This window comes from Lagenorhynchus albirostris, chromosome 6 (assembly GCF_949774975.1).
Source record: "Lagenorhynchus albirostris chromosome 6, mLagAlb1.1, whole genome shotgun sequence".
Taxonomy (NCBI): Eukaryota; Metazoa; Chordata; class Mammalia; order Artiodactyla; family Delphinidae; genus Lagenorhynchus; species Lagenorhynchus albirostris.
The window spans coordinates 7,715,512-7,734,234 of NC_083100.1; the positions used below are offsets into that span (position 1 = coordinate 7,715,512).

General features: G+C 41.1%; 1 protein-coding gene across 10 annotated transcripts in view; it reads right to left on the bottom strand.

Moving 5' to 3' along the window:
• DIS3L2 (DIS3 like 3'-5' exoribonuclease 2) overlaps positions 1-18,723 on the bottom strand; it is a 375,493-nt gene that overhangs the window by 145,597 nt on the left and 211,173 nt on the right. The window contains exon 10 of one of the 10 annotated variants that reach the window (XM_060151855.1): positions 11,638-11,764. The exons of the other annotated variants lie outside the window; for them this stretch is intronic. Within the exon in view, the coding sequence (XP_060007838.1) occupies positions 11,653-11,764 (112 nt within the window). The 3' untranslated portion in view covers positions 11,638-11,652. Of the gene's footprint in view, positions 1-11,637; positions 11,765-18,723 lie in introns of those variants that run through there. 10 annotated transcript variants of the gene reach the window in all.

Here is an 18,723-nt window from a genome sequence, read left to right on the forward strand (position 1 = left end):
AACGGTAGACAAAGTGGGGAGTAACTTCCCTCTTGTCTCTCTAACAGGGGATCTTTAATAGAATGCAAACTGGGGGAAGATAACAAGGCTCCGTACTGTCTCTGAGTGTCTTTCTCTTTCTCTCTGCTGACTGGCCCCTACTTCTCCTTGATCCTGAGTTAGAACAGGTGTGAGCGGGTGGAAGTGAGGCGGCTTCCATGAATGGGGCTTCCCAAGAAGTTTCCTGACAAGAGGGGCAAGTCCCTTTGGCAAATTACTCTCCAACAGTCAGTTCTTTCTTTTGCCTCCCTCTTCCTCAGTGGCTGATGGGAACCTGTCCTTCAAGGATCATATGAGGATGATTTACTGCTCCTTCTATCTTGTGCCAAAGAATAAACCGTCTGGCTCGTGACACAGGGGGGTGGGACACAAGAATAGGTTCTGCAGAAAACTTTGGGCCCATACAGTTAGCCATGATGCAATTCTACTTGGAAATGGCCCTAATCACAGTTTATTTCCATGAAATAATCATATACTTCATCCAGGCTCACATAACTGAGTACACCTTATGCCTCTTTATCTCCACACAGTATCCCTAGACACACCTCATTCTTAATCTGTGAAGCCCCTGGACGTTCTCATGTTGCTTTAGAATTTCCCAAATAACATGACCCACCCAACCTACCCATTCACACCATATAAATACCTAAGATTTGGGCAGTCGGTCCTAAGTTCTCCATACCTCCTGCCCCGTCTTCCGGGGCACTGGCCTGGAAGTCAGGGTGTTTAGCAGGAACCACCCTCCCTTCCCCACACACAGGCTCTCTAGTCAGCACTCCCTGCCCCCACTGCACTCTCCTCAAGTTCTTCCTCCACTCCCTCCAGTACTATCAGCCCCACTGCTGCCATTCCCCGGTCCCCTCCCGCCTCATCAACACTCCTGATGGTGGACATCCTGGCAGTCACCACAATTAGTTGGCTTTGTTCTTAAAGTCTTATTTCCTATGTTGCTCTTCTGCTCAAAACTTCCCCAAAGCCCTCACAGGCTGCCAAGCAACTCTGGGCGCCAGGCTGCAAACCTCTCGAGGCCTTCCTTTACCTGTCCCCTTGCTGTTCAGTTCCCTTATTCCTGATAACCCTTCACCAGCCCTCTCTGATCCTCCACACTGATCATCTCAGCACCATAATACCTTGATTCTAAGACCATATTAATTCTAGGACACACTATCAATTCAATAATAGCTTTTTGGGGAAACAAAAACCCCGAGCACGTTAAATATATACATTGATTTTAAAGTACTTCAGGATTTCAGAAATGTCAAGATGTTTTTTTTTAAAAGACTCTTAAATGGTAAGTGGATAAATGGGTAACTAAACTACGGTACATCTACACTATGGAATACCACCGAGCAACAAAAAGGAACAAACTACTATACATGCAACAACTTGGATGAATCTCAAAGGTATTATGTCAAGGAAGCCACTCTCACAAGCTTATAGAGTCTATGATTCCATTTATATGACATTCTCAAAAAGACAAAATTATGTAACAGAGACATAAGTGATTTTCAGGGCTTGGGGAAGGTGGGATTAAAAAGGGGTGCTTGTTCGGAGGGAATGGAGCTTTTCTGTATCTCGATTGTGGTGGTGGCTACATGAACCTACATGTGTCGACATTCAAAGAACTGTACAACAAATAAAGGTCAATTTTACTGTTTATTAATTTAAATGTTTTTAAATTTTAAATGTGATTTCTGAATCAAGGAAAGTAAAAAAAAATTGTTAATAGAATTGATTGATGGGTAGTAGAATTATGGATTAATATTTTTCCTTTATACTTGTCCATATTTTTCAAATTCGCACTATGATTAAGTATTACTATTATAAGTGGAAAAAATTAACACTGTGTAAAATCTCCTCCAATCAAAAAATAATCAGATACATAATACTGCTTATAAGGATATTCAACAATCTTATAGACTCCTATTGCTTAATACAGTTAATAGCTTTAAAATGATGAATCTGGTAAAACTATATACTCACTGGTACACCAAGAAAAGGGGACAGGGAAAGGTGGGTGTCACTCAGGTGGAGGGACAAGAGCACTTAGAGCACAGTCCCAGGAAGGGTGCTTCACCAGAAGATTCACTCTTCTCACTAAACATCTCAAGAATAGGCACATACACTGTGGGGAACATAAATGCTGAGGTCTCAGGAGATAAAGAAATAATTTGTTTCACTATGTAAAAGAAACTGTAATTACACAAGAGTGCCAGAGGAAAAGAGAAACACCGATGTCCCCTGGAAAGCAAGCTCTTGGAGGGCTTTGTGTTACAGTGCTATGAACAGAGGGTGCAACTCACAAATGTTTGTTAAATGAATGAATGCATGCATGCTGACAGGAAGAGACAAGGAAGTGAAATTAATCCTGATACCATGGTAATGGGCTCTAAATTGGTGAGGATCTTGAACTTGATTCACAAGGTAAAGAGGGAACTGTCTGCTTCTTGCTCCTCTTTGTATCCCCCATAGAAGCCAGCAAAATGCACTGTATATCCTGAGTACTCAATAAATACCCGTTGAACTGAAACTGAAATGTTAGACTTGGTGGTGGGAAAGTTTGGGTTCTCCATCAACCATCATAATGACAACATAAGAAACTGAAAGAATGTTCCTCAAGTTAAAATAAAAAATACTCTTAGTTTGATGGGGGCCACAGTTTACTGGTTTACATGGAGAGTTGAGTGGGAAGTTATATTTTCTTAAAATCAAATGTCTCTGGGTGTTTTGAGACTTTTATTTCTATGAATGAATAATAATGCCCATTAAAACACTTCCAGCCTCCAATCAATTCAGCCATGTGTGACACAGTAAAACTTTAAGGCTTCAACTATTAGTTTGCAAATGTCATTTTTAAGAGAGCCCACACATCGTTTCTGAGAAAAACCTTAGACTAGCCTGTAAGCACTCAAACCAATCCTCTACTACACTTTTTTAAGAAAATCTGCTCTTAAGCCAGAAACATAAAAGTCTAAATTAAAACAACTCTGGACATATATCACAGCAAGATGTTTTTTGACCCACCTCCTAGAGTAATGGAACTAAAAACAAAAATAAACAAATGGGACCTAATGAAAGTTAAAAGCTTTTGCACAGCAAAGGAAACTATAAACAAGACAAAAAGACAACCCTCAGAATGAGAGAAAATATTTGCAAACGAATCAACAAAGGATTAATCTCCAAAATATATAAACAGCTCATGCAGCTCAATACTAAAAAAACAAACAACCCAATCCAAAAATGGGCAGAGGACCTAAATAGACATTTCTCCAAAGAAGACATACAGATGGCCAAGAAGCACATGAAAAGCTGCTCAACATCACTAATTATTAGAGAAATGCAAATCAAAACTACAATGAGGTATCACCTCACACTAGTCAGAATGGCCATCATCAGAAAATCTATAAACAATAAATGCTGGAGAGGGTGTGGAAAAAGGGAACCCTCTTGCACTGTTGCTGGGAATGTAAATTGATACAGCCACTATGGAGAGCAGTATGGAGGTTCCTTAAAACACTAAAAATAGAATTACCATATGACCCAGCAATCCCACTACTGGGCATATATCCAGAGAAAACCACAATTCAAAAAGACACATGCACCCCAATGTTCACTGCAGCACTATTTACAATAGCCAGGACATGGAAGCAACCTAAATGCCCATAGAAAGACGAACGGATAAAGAGGATGTGGTACATATATACAATGGAATATTACTCATCAAGGAATGAAACTGGGTCATTTGTAGAAACGTGGAAGGACCTAGAGACTGTCATACAGAATGAAGTAAGTCAGAAAGAAAAAAACAAGTATCGTATATTAACGCATATATGTGGAATCTAGAAAAATGGTACAGATGAACTGGTTTGCAAGGCAGAAATAGAGACACAGATGTAGAGAATGTATGGACACCAAGGGGGGAGAGGCAGGGGGGTGGGATGAATTGGGAGATTGGGATTGACATATATACACTAATATGTATAAAATAGATAACTAATAAGAACCTGCTGTATAAAAATAAAATAAAATTTTTTAAAAATTAAAAAAAAATTAACCACCACACACAAAAAATAATATAAAAATAAAACAACTCTGAGGAATGGTACTCAGGGAAACTTGCTGGAAGACATACCATCCAAACATTATTTTTGATCAGAGGTCGGTAAACTATAGCTTACAGACCAAATTGGGCCTGCCACCTGTTTCTGAATGGTCTGCAGGCTAAGAATGGTTTCCGTCTTTTTAAATGATTGAAAAAAAAAAGAAGAAAAATATTATTTCATGACACGTGAAAATTATATGAAATTCAAATTTCAGTATACATAAATGAAGCTTTATTGGAATACACTCATGCTTTTTGGATACAATGGCAGAGCTGAGTAGAGTAGTTTTGACAGGGACTGTATGCTAAAATATCTATCTGACCCTTAGGAGACAGTTTGCTGATCCCTGTTTTAGATCAGTGTTTTCCAGTAAGTGTTTTAATTTTTTAAAAAAGTCTTGTGATTAAATCGGTTTGGTAAACGCTGAGCCAATTTTTTTTCTTTTTTTAATTAATTTATTTTATTTATTTTATTTTTGGCTATGTTGGGTCTTCGTTGCTGCGCGCGGGCTTTCTCTAGTTGCAGCGAGTGGGGGCTACTCTTCGTTGTGGTGCGTGGGCTTCTCATTGCAGTGGCTTCTCTTGTTGCAAAGCATGGGCTCTAGGCGAGCAGGCTTCAATAGTTGTGGCACGCAGGCTCAGGAGTTGTGGCTTGCGGGCTCTAGAGAGCAGGGTCAGTAGTTGTGGCACATGGGCTTAGTTGCTCCGCGGCATGTGGGATCTTCCCAGACCAGGGCTCGAACCTGTGTTCCCTGCATTGGCAGGCAGATTCTTAACCTCTGCACCACCAGGGAAGTCTCAATTTTTTAATAGTAGGACTTCTCAGAGCCTTCAGTATGCTGGTATCACACAGTTCTTGCCAGACCCATTTGATCTTGGCACTTTTTTTTGTGGCACAGAATCTCCCAGACACCTTTGAAAGGTGATAAACTACACTGCAACACCCTGCACAGGCCTCCCGTGGAGTCCTTCTCACATGGGGCCTTAGCACCAAGCCTACCCCATGGAATACTGCAAGAAGTCAAACAAGTGTCTATGCTATTTGCTGCATGGAAGCTGATGAGGGCCTTGCTCGTTTGCTCACTCAGTGCCCCTTTCATGAGCACTTCAGGAGCAAGTTTATGCAGTGCAAGGACTCGCTCTTCTTCTCTTGAGCTGATGGTGTGCTTGTACCTTACACACATGTGAATTTTATCCTGTTAAGTTTCCTTCTTTGCTTTGCCTGCTAGGAAACTCAGAAACACATGTGTGATCTGTTTCCAGAGGATCTTATTTGTAGTTTGAACTTTGTGAACTAACCTTTATCCTGGTGTACCTAATTTTCCTATTCATATAACCCTTTTGCCCTGTAGCCGAATTTTAAAATTATTCATTGCATTATATGTGTATCTGCAAGTTGCCTTAAATCATTAAAAAAAAAAAACAGGGTACAAAAACATACACACATATATTGAGGAGTTACATTTCAGAATCATGTGTTGAGGGGATGCTGGAAGAAAGACGGACATTCAGTATAGGCTACTAAGAGAACTAACTTCTAGACAGAGTAAAACTTGGAGAGCTCCCAGCAAGTATTTGTACTGTAGCAGTGGACTCCAAACTTGCTCTCTCGCGATGGAAAATTGGGAGAAGCAAGGGAACAGTGAGTGACCCTGACGAACCCCAGTCCTCAGTGCTGAGAGCCAGTGATTTAATCTGTTGTCATCACCACAATTACGAAGCGGCCACGATGTGGTGCATGAGGGCTCCTTCTGGTCGTGGGCCACAGCGGCTGCGGGCTGCTGGCCTCAGCGCTTGGGAGCCCGGCCCCACAGGGGCAGTGCTCCATGCAGCAGTTACACCCCGTTAACATGCTTTTGGGATTTTACTGGCTCCTTTTCTGGAAGGCTTTGGTCTCACAACCTGCAGGGAGCAGCCTGGCCTGCCAGCTTTTAGAACCTGTGAGACCAAATATTTAAAGAGTTCCGCAACAATGGTTAGAAAGAAGCTAACCCTGACCCACAGAAAATAAAGTGCCAGGTGGGGGAGGGAACGAATGAGGCTCCAGTGCATGAGGCTGCAGAATTCCTATTCAGAGCAGCGTTATGTAACCAAAATTTCTGAAGGCACGTGACTGAAGGGCTTAGTCGAACTTTTTAAAGGGACAGAAAACTTCGAAGATTGTTTTACTCAAAGCCATTGGTTCGAGAAAAGAACACATGAAGTATAACTAAAAGGCTTCTATAATCCATTATGACCTGGCCAAGAATCCCAGGGAATAACGAAAGCACAGCAAGAACTTCTGTTCCTCTGTCACTCACACACTCTTCCTCTGACCTTGCGTCCTCTTCCTCCTCAGGGGACCAACATCTCTACCTCCTTGCAGCTGGAGGCAGCTGTCTAGTCTCCACAGCAACATTTACTCACCACGTTGTCACCATTTACCTCACTGGATTTCGGCCATGGCCCCTACGACATCACAGAAATTGCTCTCCCAAGGTCATGGCTACTGCCAGATTAATCGTCTTAAAGCATGTGCCTGGTAAAAACGCCTTCATCAACTCCTTACTGACTAAAATAGAAACTCAGCTCAGAATTCAAAGCCCTTCATGATATGGCCCCGGCCTGCATTTTTCTAGTCCGATTGCACACTCCCAACGTGTACCTCGTATGACAAACTTTTCTCTACACCCTCTGGTCCCTGAAACACTGTTGGTGCTGTTCCCAACATTAGGACATTTACCCCACCAATCTCCAATGTCTAAGACCCACCTAACTTTTAAAGGCCTGGCTGCAATGCCATCTTTTTTCCAGGGAACCTTCATGGCTCCAGAGAGTAGAAGCTGCCTCTCCCCCAGCTGCCCTGCCCATGCCTGCAACCTGCCCCAGTTCAATGGCACTGACCACTACCCCTGGCATGCTGGCGGTTACTTATGGACATGTCTCATCACTGTGACAAGGCTGAGAGCTCCTCAAGGTCTGGCTCTGATCCTGACCTATCTGTGTATCTCTTCCAGCACACTGAAGGCACACATGTAATGAATAGCTGATGGATACGTGAATGAAAAAATCACCAAAGGGGCCTCTTTAACACTTTTCCATTCAATTTTGCCACTGTGACTTGGGAAATACATTTAGGATTAGAACTCATGACCTCCTGGCATCCAACCCTGTGGTCACACCACAGTGTTATTGTTTCCAAGGGTGTCCTTTTCTGTCTTCATCCCATCTTCTTTTCTCATAAAACAGTGTTTTACAAACTGTGGTTCAGGGACCAATTCCAGACTAACAAAATTTATAGAGGCCCTCCTCTGTCCGTGACTCTGGGTTTGTCTCCTTGCTCACAAGCAATTCTGGTGAGGAGGATCTGGGTCAATGATGGCGAATGGGTGAAAAGGGATGGAAAATATTTAAGAAATAACCTTAGGAGGATAAAGAGTACAGTTTTTTACCACTTTCTTAGATTAGATGGTATCAGAGTTTATACAGAAACCAGATAATTTTATGTAAACTGGAGCAGGAAAAGTAACTAAAAAGCTGGAGCACTCGACCACGAGATGCGTCTCTACGGAGCACCATGCGGGGAGTCCAGCCAGATGGGTGCTAAGATGAACCAGCCAAGTCAGATGCTGAACTCGTCTGAGCTTCCCTTTCACACTGACTTTCCTCAGGGATGCGCTGACCTCTCCTCTCGAAGGCCATGGAGCAGGGAGCATCATTCGAACCTGAATCAGCGCCCCTTAGTGCAGCAGGGCTGAACCATTTATTTTTTCTGATGGCAGCTGTGGATATGTTAATACTCTTTCACTCAGTTCTACTGCCACAACAGATGCTAAAAAGTCTGACACAAACCACAGATTTTTCAGAACAGAAAAAGACTGAGGTCTATTTAAAGCAGAAGGAGATCTTGGTCCATCTGTCCCTCCACTTCCCCATAGTGATGGAATGACACACAGGAGGCCACAGAGAGAACAAAAAGAATGGAGGCAATGCTCTGGGCAGGCTCTTTTCACCCAGCTAGGGGTTTTTAATCTAGGGTCCACCAAAGGTCTACCTCAAGCTTTAGCAAAATTCTAGACCAAGTGAATGTAGTGATTAGGTTACTTTCCAAAGGACTGTGATAAGATGAGAACGGAATCAGAAATGACTAAAATGGTCTCCCTTGTTATATTCATTTACTCACCCACTCACGGAACCTCTCGCCATTCTGTGCCTATTTTTATACTTCAAAAAAACGACACCCTGGAGCAGAGGTCACAGGACAAGGTTGGCCTGGTACCCTGGGAGCCAGAGGCCACGGCATGGGCCAGGAAAGCCACGGTTTAAACTTAGAGAATATGTTAAAATTAACTTTCTTCCTCTCAATTTTCATTCTGAAAAATGTTAAACTTTCAGGAAAATTTAAAGAATAGTAAAATTAACATTCATATACCTCTCATTAAGATTCATCAAATGTCAACACTTTGACATATTTGCTTTATCTTTCTCCTCCCTCTGCTCCTCCCTTCATATACCTAGCTTTTTTTTTTTTACATCTGAACTATTTTAAATTATGTAGTACAGATCATGATACTTTACCCCTCCATTCTTTTGCATGTGTTTTCTAAGAATAAAGGCATTCTTCTACAGAACCAGAATACTACCACCACAGTTAAGATTAATTTCCTCTATCCAATTTACAGATCATATTTAAATGTCTTCAATTGTCTCACAAAATTGTTTCCCTCCTGATCTAGGCTCTAATCAAGGTTTACACAGTATTTGGTAGTCATGTCTCTTTAGTCTGTTTAATGTATATGAATCCCTCTATCTTTATTTATTATTTTTAAAAAATATAACACTGCTTTTGTTTTTTTGAAGAGTCCAGGCCAGTTGTCTTGTAGAATGTCTCACGTTCTAGATTTATCAGCTTGTTTCCTCATGGAAGGAAGAAGAGAGGAAAGGACAGAAATAAATCAAACGTGGCAAAATTAATCCTCTCTGAATTTCCAACAAACAGAAAGTTAGGTTTTAAGTCTTGACTAGATTCACGGTGAACTTTTGCCGTGAATACTTCACAGGGGATAGTGTGCACTTCGTACTGCATTCCTCCAGAAGGCACAGACTGTGAGGTTGCCAGACTTGATTTGCTAAGGTGCTAATAGCCAGAGCTTTCTATTATAAGGCTACCTTTTACTCTTTATAATTAATAAGTAATCTGTGGAATAAGACTTTTAGATCATGTGAATATCCTGCTCTCAAAGAACCTTTCAGCCAGTGATTCTAGCTTCCACTGATGTTTTTTGCCTGAATCAATCATAACTTTGCAAGTTGTAAAATGGTGATTTTCTAATCCTATAATACTGTCTGTATTTATGAGCTGACTCTTCTGTCAAGAGCTTTTCCTGCACTGACCCTACTTTGTTGTTTGTTTGTTCGTTTTTGGTTTCTTTTTGAGTATTATTACAGATTCACTGACTTAAAAAAAATTAAATGTATTATCCATTACCATTACTATTCTTTCTGATACTCAAATTGTCCCAAATGAGGTTGGTGGAGGCCCTTTCAAGTGATCCCGTGTCCTTGCAATGTGTCTCCACAAGTCTTGGAGCACTTCTGTGCTGTTTGGCACAGTAACTATTTCAGGCTCACCTTATACATTTCCTGCCCAGGCTAATAATCACCATGTCCCTAAGGAGCCCAGGTTTCTTTCAGTGGGGAATGAACGTTATGCAGAAGCCAACACAGGGCTCTAGAGCGCTATGCTCATTACTACTCAGGTGTCATTACTTCTAGGCCCTTTTAGTGAGCTGAATTAGAAAATACTGAGTTAAATCGTATGAAATTGCTGATATTTGACTAGTTACGGCCTAAAACTGGCAATTTCCTGTGGCTCAACCTAATATACTGCTTAAAAGTCGTGAGTCACATTTACACCTCCAACTGAACTCTAATACTACAGAGGTCTTCCTCCTCTTCCCACATTCTATATTTATATTTTTATTCTTCCACTGAGAGCCTCAGCTCCCAATGGCTTCAATATTTAAAACAGTTTCAGAATTACAATCCCAGTATCCACTAGCAACAAAGTACCTATGAAGATTTCTTTGGAGTTTTATCATTAGAATATAGTCACTAAGGATGTACAAAGTGCTCAAAAAGCATAGTGCCCAAAAGTTACCTGAATCCTTTTTCTCTCTGTGTAGTAATGCTATACATTTGATAAACATTAGTACCATTTGTTATTGTCTTATGTCGATTTTAGAGATTTTGCTTTTATTTCCTTTTAAATTTAATTTTACTGTTGAATATTTAAATGGTTCAAAAGTTAAAGTATACTCAGAGAAGTCTTACTCTCATTTCTATCCTTCTACCTTATTCCTACCCCCTAGAGATAACTATTTCATCATTTTCTGGTTTATTCTTTTTTGCATTTCTGCTTTCTTTTTGATATATATTTTTTCTCATTTTCTCTTCTTTCTAACACGAACAGTCGAATCCTATAAATTCTCTCTTGCAACTTGCTTTTTCACTTAACAATAAATCCTGGAAATTACTCCATATCAGTTCAGTGGCCAGAATCATAGAATCGACAGAGTTGGAAGTTCCTCAGAGTTCACCCTAGTCCAAATCTTATCCCCCAAATGTCTCCGAACCAGAATCAATCACACAGATCAACCCACATCTTGAGTACTCAGGATAAAGGGATAAGTCACTGACTTATTAGGCAGGCCATTCAATTTCAGACAGGAGCCCGAACTATTGGAAAGTACCTTTATAAGCTGAGCTGAAATCTGATTCTGAGAAACTTCACAATTCAGCCCTTTGCAGCCACAAAGAATTAGCTGGATCCCTCTTTTGCCATGCAATCCTGCAGCCATGAATTTTCCCAAGAAATAGGCCCATCCCTTTCTTGTTCTAAATGGCTGAAAACTATGTGTAATTGTAGCTCTTTTCATAAATTTTCACTTATTTTGTGTCAAGCACAAATTGAAGTTGTAGGAACCAGTACAATGTCAATGTGAAGGTATCAGAGGTTAAGAGAAAGAAGGCCAGAATTCCTTCATTCAATATTTACAGGCATTTAGTGCTCTAGGTGTCTGCGACACATTTGAGAACAAAGAATCCTGTCCACTTACATTCTAGTGTGGGAGAAGATAGAAAATAAACAGTATTATAATTAAGTGCTGTGGAGGAAAAAGAAAAGAAACATTAGAACAGAGCAAGGGAGGTTGGAAGTGCTGACTACAATTATAAATAGGGTAGTCAGCAAAGGCCTCAATGAGATGATGCCACTTGAAGATGACTTGAGGGAGGTGAGGAGTGAGCCATGGGCTTTATGGAGAAAGAAGGACTTGGGCAAAAGGAAGAGCTATAGCAAAGGCCTGGAAGCCACCAAGTTAGTTTACCTGAAGGCCCCGAACTACTGGGCACAACTCAACCAAGAGAGTTTATATGTAGATACGAATGGCTTGGCCTCTGCTTTCTTTTACTTCCTGTCCAAGAAGTCATAAACCTAGGCTCGCAGGTGTTCAGAATGCAGCTCTGCACGCCTAAGGGAGAAATGAGAGCAGCCGAGTCCCATGGCGCCCAGAAAGTCCTTCTACCCGAAGCACTCTCTGAACATCTCTCTCTCTTCTTTTACCTGTGGGTAGTAGAGTCTTCCTATGACCCAGATTTAAAATATCACATTGGGGTTACTTTAAAACAGGCTAGAAGAACACTGACTGATATAAAATAAGTTTTAAAATTGGACAAAATGAAGTAGCAGTAAGCTTACAGGAAATGCTCCCACAGAGGGATCAAATATCTAAGCCTCTAAACATAATGTTTAGAGTTTAGGCACAAAAAGTTCTCCTATGTGCAAAATCTTCGCAGAGTATTAACATATTAGAGGTCTTCACTTCAATATATGGGAAATCTTGCTCTCGTTAGAAACACTTTTTTTCTACATCTCCTAGAATCTCTTGAGAGGTGATTCTCTTAGAATTATAATAATGGTGGGTATTATTTTTTACTCTTGTTTTATGGATGGGGAAACTGAGGCTCAGAGAGATTAAGTAATTTGCCTAAGGTCACAGAACTGCAGAACTTTGATTTAATGGAACAGGAATTCAAAAGAGAAGGTGTTAAAAGAAGTGAATAAGCCAAGAAGTTTTATTTCAAATGGAAGCTAACATCTCTTCTACTTACCCTTAGTTCCATACTTTGTCTTAAGATTTAAACACCCCAGAAGCATTTTTGCTGAACTACTAATTACCCCCAAATTTCTTTGAGAAAAGTTTCTCTGTGGTTGACTAAGTTGTCAATGACTTCGTTTTTAGGTACCGAACCCAAATATGACAACTTTTCACCCTCAACCTGAAAATCCACATACAGAGTTCTGACATCAAGTTTATTCAAAAGGGATATTCTTTAGTATGTCAGAGAAAGTCAAGTCCCAGGTACTTTCTTTTGGAATGAGTACCCAAAGATAGGAAAAGTAGCTGAAAAAGGAACATGAATAGATATATTTTCACTTTAAAAGACTACGCTATTAAATTTGCTTTGCAATTTCCAGACCAGACATAATGAATGTATTAAAATAAAACAGAAAATGTAATCAAACTTTAATATGACTTTATCAGAGACTTAAACACAATGGTAAAGGCCAGTATTTAATGGATTTAAATTCTAGTGGACGGAATTAAGAATAGTTACAAGGTCAAGGAATTAACTATGTCTAGACATCTCTCCTACACTTCTATTTGAGGAACAGCAGTTTTTTTTTTCTCATCCTTTGAATTCCCAAGCCAGGAATTCAGAACCTGCTGTTGGAAGGATCATCATCCTTAATTCTCAATCCATTTATCAGGCTAAAATGCAAATGTAAGTGGTGAATACATTTCAACAGCCCCAGAGATCTAAAGAGCCTTCTCAGGGAGCATGCTGAGGTAACTGGGGAAGGGTTAAGCCACCCCTATTTTTCAGATCTGAAAACAGTTGTTCTGATGCGAGAAGAATCATTGCAATGGTGCCAGCTCCCGTCTATACAAGCTATACACATTTTTTGCACAACTGTATGATTGTTATGGCAACCATAAAAATGGAACTATCATTCTTCAAATTACACACTACCCATACTGGATTACCTACATACGTTTGTTCTTCCACATCACCCAGAATTTCTTTTCAGAAAGTGCTATGTCTGTCCTATAGATGTTTAGGAGTAAGATAAAGTGGTCTCTTTCAAAGGGAGAGTCTGTAACAATGAATCTTTCAAAGGCCTAGTTCTTGAAGGATTCTAGGACTTCCCTGTCAAGACTTTTAATCCCATGGTCACTGGGAGGCCTCAAAATATTTCCCCCAGGGGGCAAGGAAACTGCCTGGAAAACGTATTCCCCAAATGACTGCTTTTTATTAAGAGCAGGATTAAAGCACCATGAATGAGCCTTATTAGACCCTGCACGGCTCTGCAAAGTACTGAGAGCATTAGAAAGTGAGTCTCAGTTTAGTGAGATGAGAGACTTGTTTAAGAAATACATACCAGCATTTTTATTAAATTTGCTGCTGAATAAAACACCACCAATATAATCAAACAAAAATGTCAAAATAAATTTCAGCTATATTTTAAGATGATCAGGGACTCTGTTATTAAACAGTGTAAATTCTTTCTTCTTACTAATGGGGAAAGCAAACTCCATTCTTGTATGTCTTTTAAATATTAATTTGGGGCCAAAATTCTGTTTCATTGTTCACAGAGCGGATTCTACAGTTTAAAAAAAAAAAAAAAAACAGCCTGCTAGTGACTTCCTGGCTGATTTTAATACTAAGTACTTAGACTTTAGATGAAAATGTGTCCATAATTACTGTTTGCTCCAGAGAGTTTCCAAATAAGGCACCGAAATTCATCTAGTTTTCCTTTCTCAAAAAAACAAAAACAGGGGCTTCCCTGGTGGCGCAGTGGTTAAGAATCCGCCTGCCAATGCAGGGGACACGGGTTTGAGCCCTGGTCTGGGAAGATCCCACATGCCGCGGAGCAACTAAGCCCATGTGCTACAACTACTGAGCCTGTGCTCTAGAGCCCGCGAGCCACAACTACTGAAGCCCGCACGCCTAGAGCCCATGCTCTGCAACAAAAGAAGCCACCGCAATGAGAAGACCACGCACCACAACGAAGAGTAGCCCCTGCTCGCCGCAACTAGAGAAAGCCTGCACGCAGCAACGAAGACCCAACACAGCCAAAAATAAAAACAAACAAATAAATAAATTTATAAAAAACAAACACCCACAAAGTTTCCCTATGAGGTGGGCAGGGCAAGTCAAGCTCTAATGCAGCACCCTTAGTTACAGTTGGCGCTCCCTTGGCCGCAGGGTGCAGTGAAACATGGAGTGCTACTTCTCCACTTGCACCCCATCTTCAGGAGGGGAGGAGCTCCCAAGCGACCCCAGGTGACCCCCTCTACAGGTTACACTTCTTCCTGCACTTTCAGGGTTCAAGTCACCCCGCATACTCCCTCTACCTCAGCCCAACCCCCATCTCCTAGTCTTTACCAAGTCTTGGACTGGGCCCGAATTCATAATCCCACCCTCACTTCCTACTGAAGCAGCTCCCCAGCTAGACTCCAGCCTCCTCTCCTGCTCTCCTGCCTTTCAGATCCTTTAGCATTTGACTACCAGGATAAAGTTCCTAAAATACAGCATTAGATTACGCTCCTTTCTCAAAAATCCTCACTGGCTTCCAGCTTCCTGACATTACAGTCCTCAGCTTGGCGTTCAATATCCTCCATGATGTGGCTTCAAACGACTTTTCCACCCTCCTTAAGATGACTTGTCTACAGTAACATGGGGCCTTGGTAAGCCAGTTGTACTAAACATCCTGAATCAGCGATTTGCGTAGATCCATCTACCTCTTCTTTCAGACTTTATTCTCCTTGACGGAAAGGACTATTGCTTTCAATTACATATTTTGCAATTCCAACAATAACTATTTCAGGGTCTTGCAAATAGTAAAGATAATAAATATTTACTGAATTGAATCTTTAAGTGGGCCCCTTCAACTCTAACCATGGGAGAAAAGACTGGGGCTGTGGTAGAGCTAATAGTCCCTTTACCAGAAGTACCATCTATCTGTGAGAGTAGATTCCACTTCAGATGATGTCTCGGGACCTCTAGCTATGGCCTGGGAATATGGCCCTAGAGAATTTTCTAGGTTTAGACCCCAAGTCCTTTGGACTATGAATATACTGATATGCAAGGGTAGATGAAAAGGGGCCAAAGAAAGGGGGTAAGAGGGAAGAGAATTTGAGGGCAGAAGGCAGCGTGAGATTTGTACTCTACATATACCTCAAACACCTTTTTGGTAAGGCGATGTGTCTTAATGCTCACCAGAAAGAAAGAAGGGGCAATATTTTATCAAGCATAGTATATGCTAGACCTGCGTAAGCATTCTACATGTTGTTATATTTAACCCCTGCATGACCTCAAGAGAAATACAGTAACTGTACATTCCTTTTAACTTGTAAAGAAAGAAAGGCTCAGAGAATTTAAGTAACTTGCCCAAGAATACATACCTAGTAAGTGGCAGAGTGATGATTCAAGCCAAATTTGTCTCTAAAACCTACATCTTAGTATTTCACCCCTGTGATATCAGGGTCATTTAAAATTTTTAAACTCCTGGGATAGAAAACTAACCAGTAGCATCATGTATAAAGGTCGGAGGGAACAGAACTGTGGTGGATTGTTATCTGTCTTGACGCTCCTTCTCCCAAACCAACATGTAACCCAAAGCAGGGCAAACTTGATTCTCGCTCTAGAATTCGGAATTAGGACAGAGAAGGGAGAGTGTGAGAAGGAGGAAAGTATGTGAGGGGAGAAGATGGAGAGAGATATCAGGCTCCCTCTGGGTGACTGTGGCAGCTCTTAGGTTGCAGCCATCCCACTGAGGAGCAGGAAGCCAAAGAGGCCAGTATGAATGAGGGAAGCCGACGTGTAGAGAGCGTGAGAGGCAGAGATGAAGAAGCCTTTCTGGGTTCGCTGCCCTTGGATTCTGGGAGTCATCGCAGGATCCTTAAAACAAATTCCCCTTTCTGCTTAAGTGAGCTCCAGTGGTTTCTGTTATTCGGGACCAAAAGTCTTAATTAATGCAACAGCTGTGGGAAGTTTCCTAGAATGGCTAACTCGTCATGGCTTTCTCTAACGCTTTCTCGTTAGCGAGCCATGACAGGATGTTACAGCCGATGCTTCCACCCTGCCCACTCCTGGGGGCACCAGGTGCTGGAAAGCAGAGGGAGGGCATGGCAGAGTATCAACAACAAGTTTCTATTTTGGGGGGGGGGGTGGGGGGCACACTGTGCAGCACGCGGGATCTTAGTTCCCCATCCAGGGATCGAACCCACGCCCCCTGCAGTGGAAGTGCAGAGTCTTAACCGCTGGACCGCCAGGGAAGTCCCTCAAGTTTCTATTTCAAAAACAAATTAATTTTTAGAAAGATTGCTTCTGTAACTCAAATTACACAAAGTACAATGCTATAACATTTTTTGACCAGTACGGTTTTGAAGAGGCTCTAACTTCTCCTTTCTCAATATGGGGAGGGGAAGTATGAGGTGTTTTTGATTGATTTGGTGTTTTTTTGATTTTTTTTTAAATGTTTATCAAGGGTGTGGGTTTAAGGTGGAGAAACATGGAGATGGTGGTTGAGAGATTCCTAGACTGCAGAACTGAATTCAAGTCCAAGCTTTGCCCCTCTCAGCCATGTGACCTCGGGCAAGTGACTACACTCATCTGAGCCACAGTTTCTTCATCTGTAAAACAGGGATAACTGTTTCACAGGATTGTTTGAATGATTAAATAAGGTAATACTTAAGTATAAAATAATTAAACATATAAAGAGGTATAAAAGGTGCACTCAATTAAATATGTGTTTTGGTGTATGCATATCTGCCACATTAACAACAAAGCTAAATGCAAACTTCAAACTTCTACATGTGTTCATTTTCTTCATCCTGTATATTTTTGGCTGAACATTAATGGAGATGATCTCTTACTAGGGAACTGATCTTTCTCTTTGTGTGTCCTCAGCGTGTATCAAGCCCCAAGGCACAGACGACAGGAAAGGGACACCCAGTGAGTACTTACTACATGCCCAGCACTGTCCCAGGTCTGACCAACAGTCAAGATTATGCTAGTGATTTAATATTTTCAAAGTAACTCTATTTCAAAAAGAAACGATTAAATATGGCTATAGAAAAGGATAATTGAACACACATTTAAAGTATTATTATGCTTGTGGGAACACTCCTATCCTAGGAATTCTAATTACATCTGTAAGACCACAGGAGAACTGTTTAAACAATCACAATTTGAAACTCTTGATTCTCCCACATACAAACTTTGGTATAATTCCACTAGGTCACCTCTCAGGCAAAAAGATTATAGGGAAACCTTACATTTGCACAGTATGAGTAAATATATGTAACAAAACCAATTTTTTCACACATATAACAGGACTTCCATGCACGCCAGCCTCTTCCTCTGAAAGTTACAGAGGGACTCTGTACACTTATTCACATGATGCCACAACTGCTCAAAAGGGTTTTGGAATTCTTTAAGAACTACTTTCTAAGCCAATTCATGAGCTTCACAAGAAAATCAGTTTTACTACTTTATAATTATACTTTATTTTTTTTTGAAGTTGTATTATCCAGCTTGATCACCCACCTGATTTACCACTCTTGGCTCTAAATTGACTTGGTTGTTTCCAAAACTCAAACGCATTCTCAAAAGATGAAGATTGGCCATTGTTGAAAATGTGCCTTAGGCTCTGAAGGCAATTTCCGAAGAGGAGTCCAGAAATGTGTGCGGCGCCTTACCCACTGCCTGCCAGCAAGCTCAGATCCTCCTCATTCTCAAAAACATCTTGAGGACCCTGCTTCTGTCAAGCTCCTCTCACCACCTCTGGTGCAGCAAAGCTCCTTGAAAGGGATGTTTCTACTTAGCGCCCCTACGTTTTCACGTCCCTTCACCCTTAAACTGACTACAGCCTGCTTTGGCTCTCATCACGCCAACGAAACAACTCATGAGATATTCAAAAGACAAAGAAAAGAACTTGATGACCAAATGCAGTGACTTCTGTTCCAGAGCACAGGGCAGCTTACCCTTGATTGGAACTTGTCACCAACTGTGCCTTTTCTTTTTCTTTAACTCTTCTAATTTCTTTTCTGCAGCCCACTCCCCACCTTCTCCTAAGAAGCTTCCACTCTTTAAACGTTGGAGCTCTTCACAGTCCATCACTGGTCCTCTTTCCTTTTCCAACTGTAGGCTTACTAGGTATATTCATTCACTCTGTGGCTTTAACTACTACTTCATGCACCTAAATAGGTATCTGCAGCCCAGACTTCTTTCCTGAGTGCCAGGCTCGTTTTGCTTTCTGCCTCCTGGACATCTCCTTTTGGTTATTCTAGGCACTTAATGTCCAAATTTTACTCATCTTCCCTCATCCAAACATTCTGTTCTTGCTCTCTAACTCACAATCTCAGATTTTTCTGAATTTCACCGCAGCTTAAGGATACTGACACAAGTTCAAGGGCCATACAGACATATCCCCTACTGAGAGGTCTTCTTAGAGGATGTCAGGAACAGTGTTA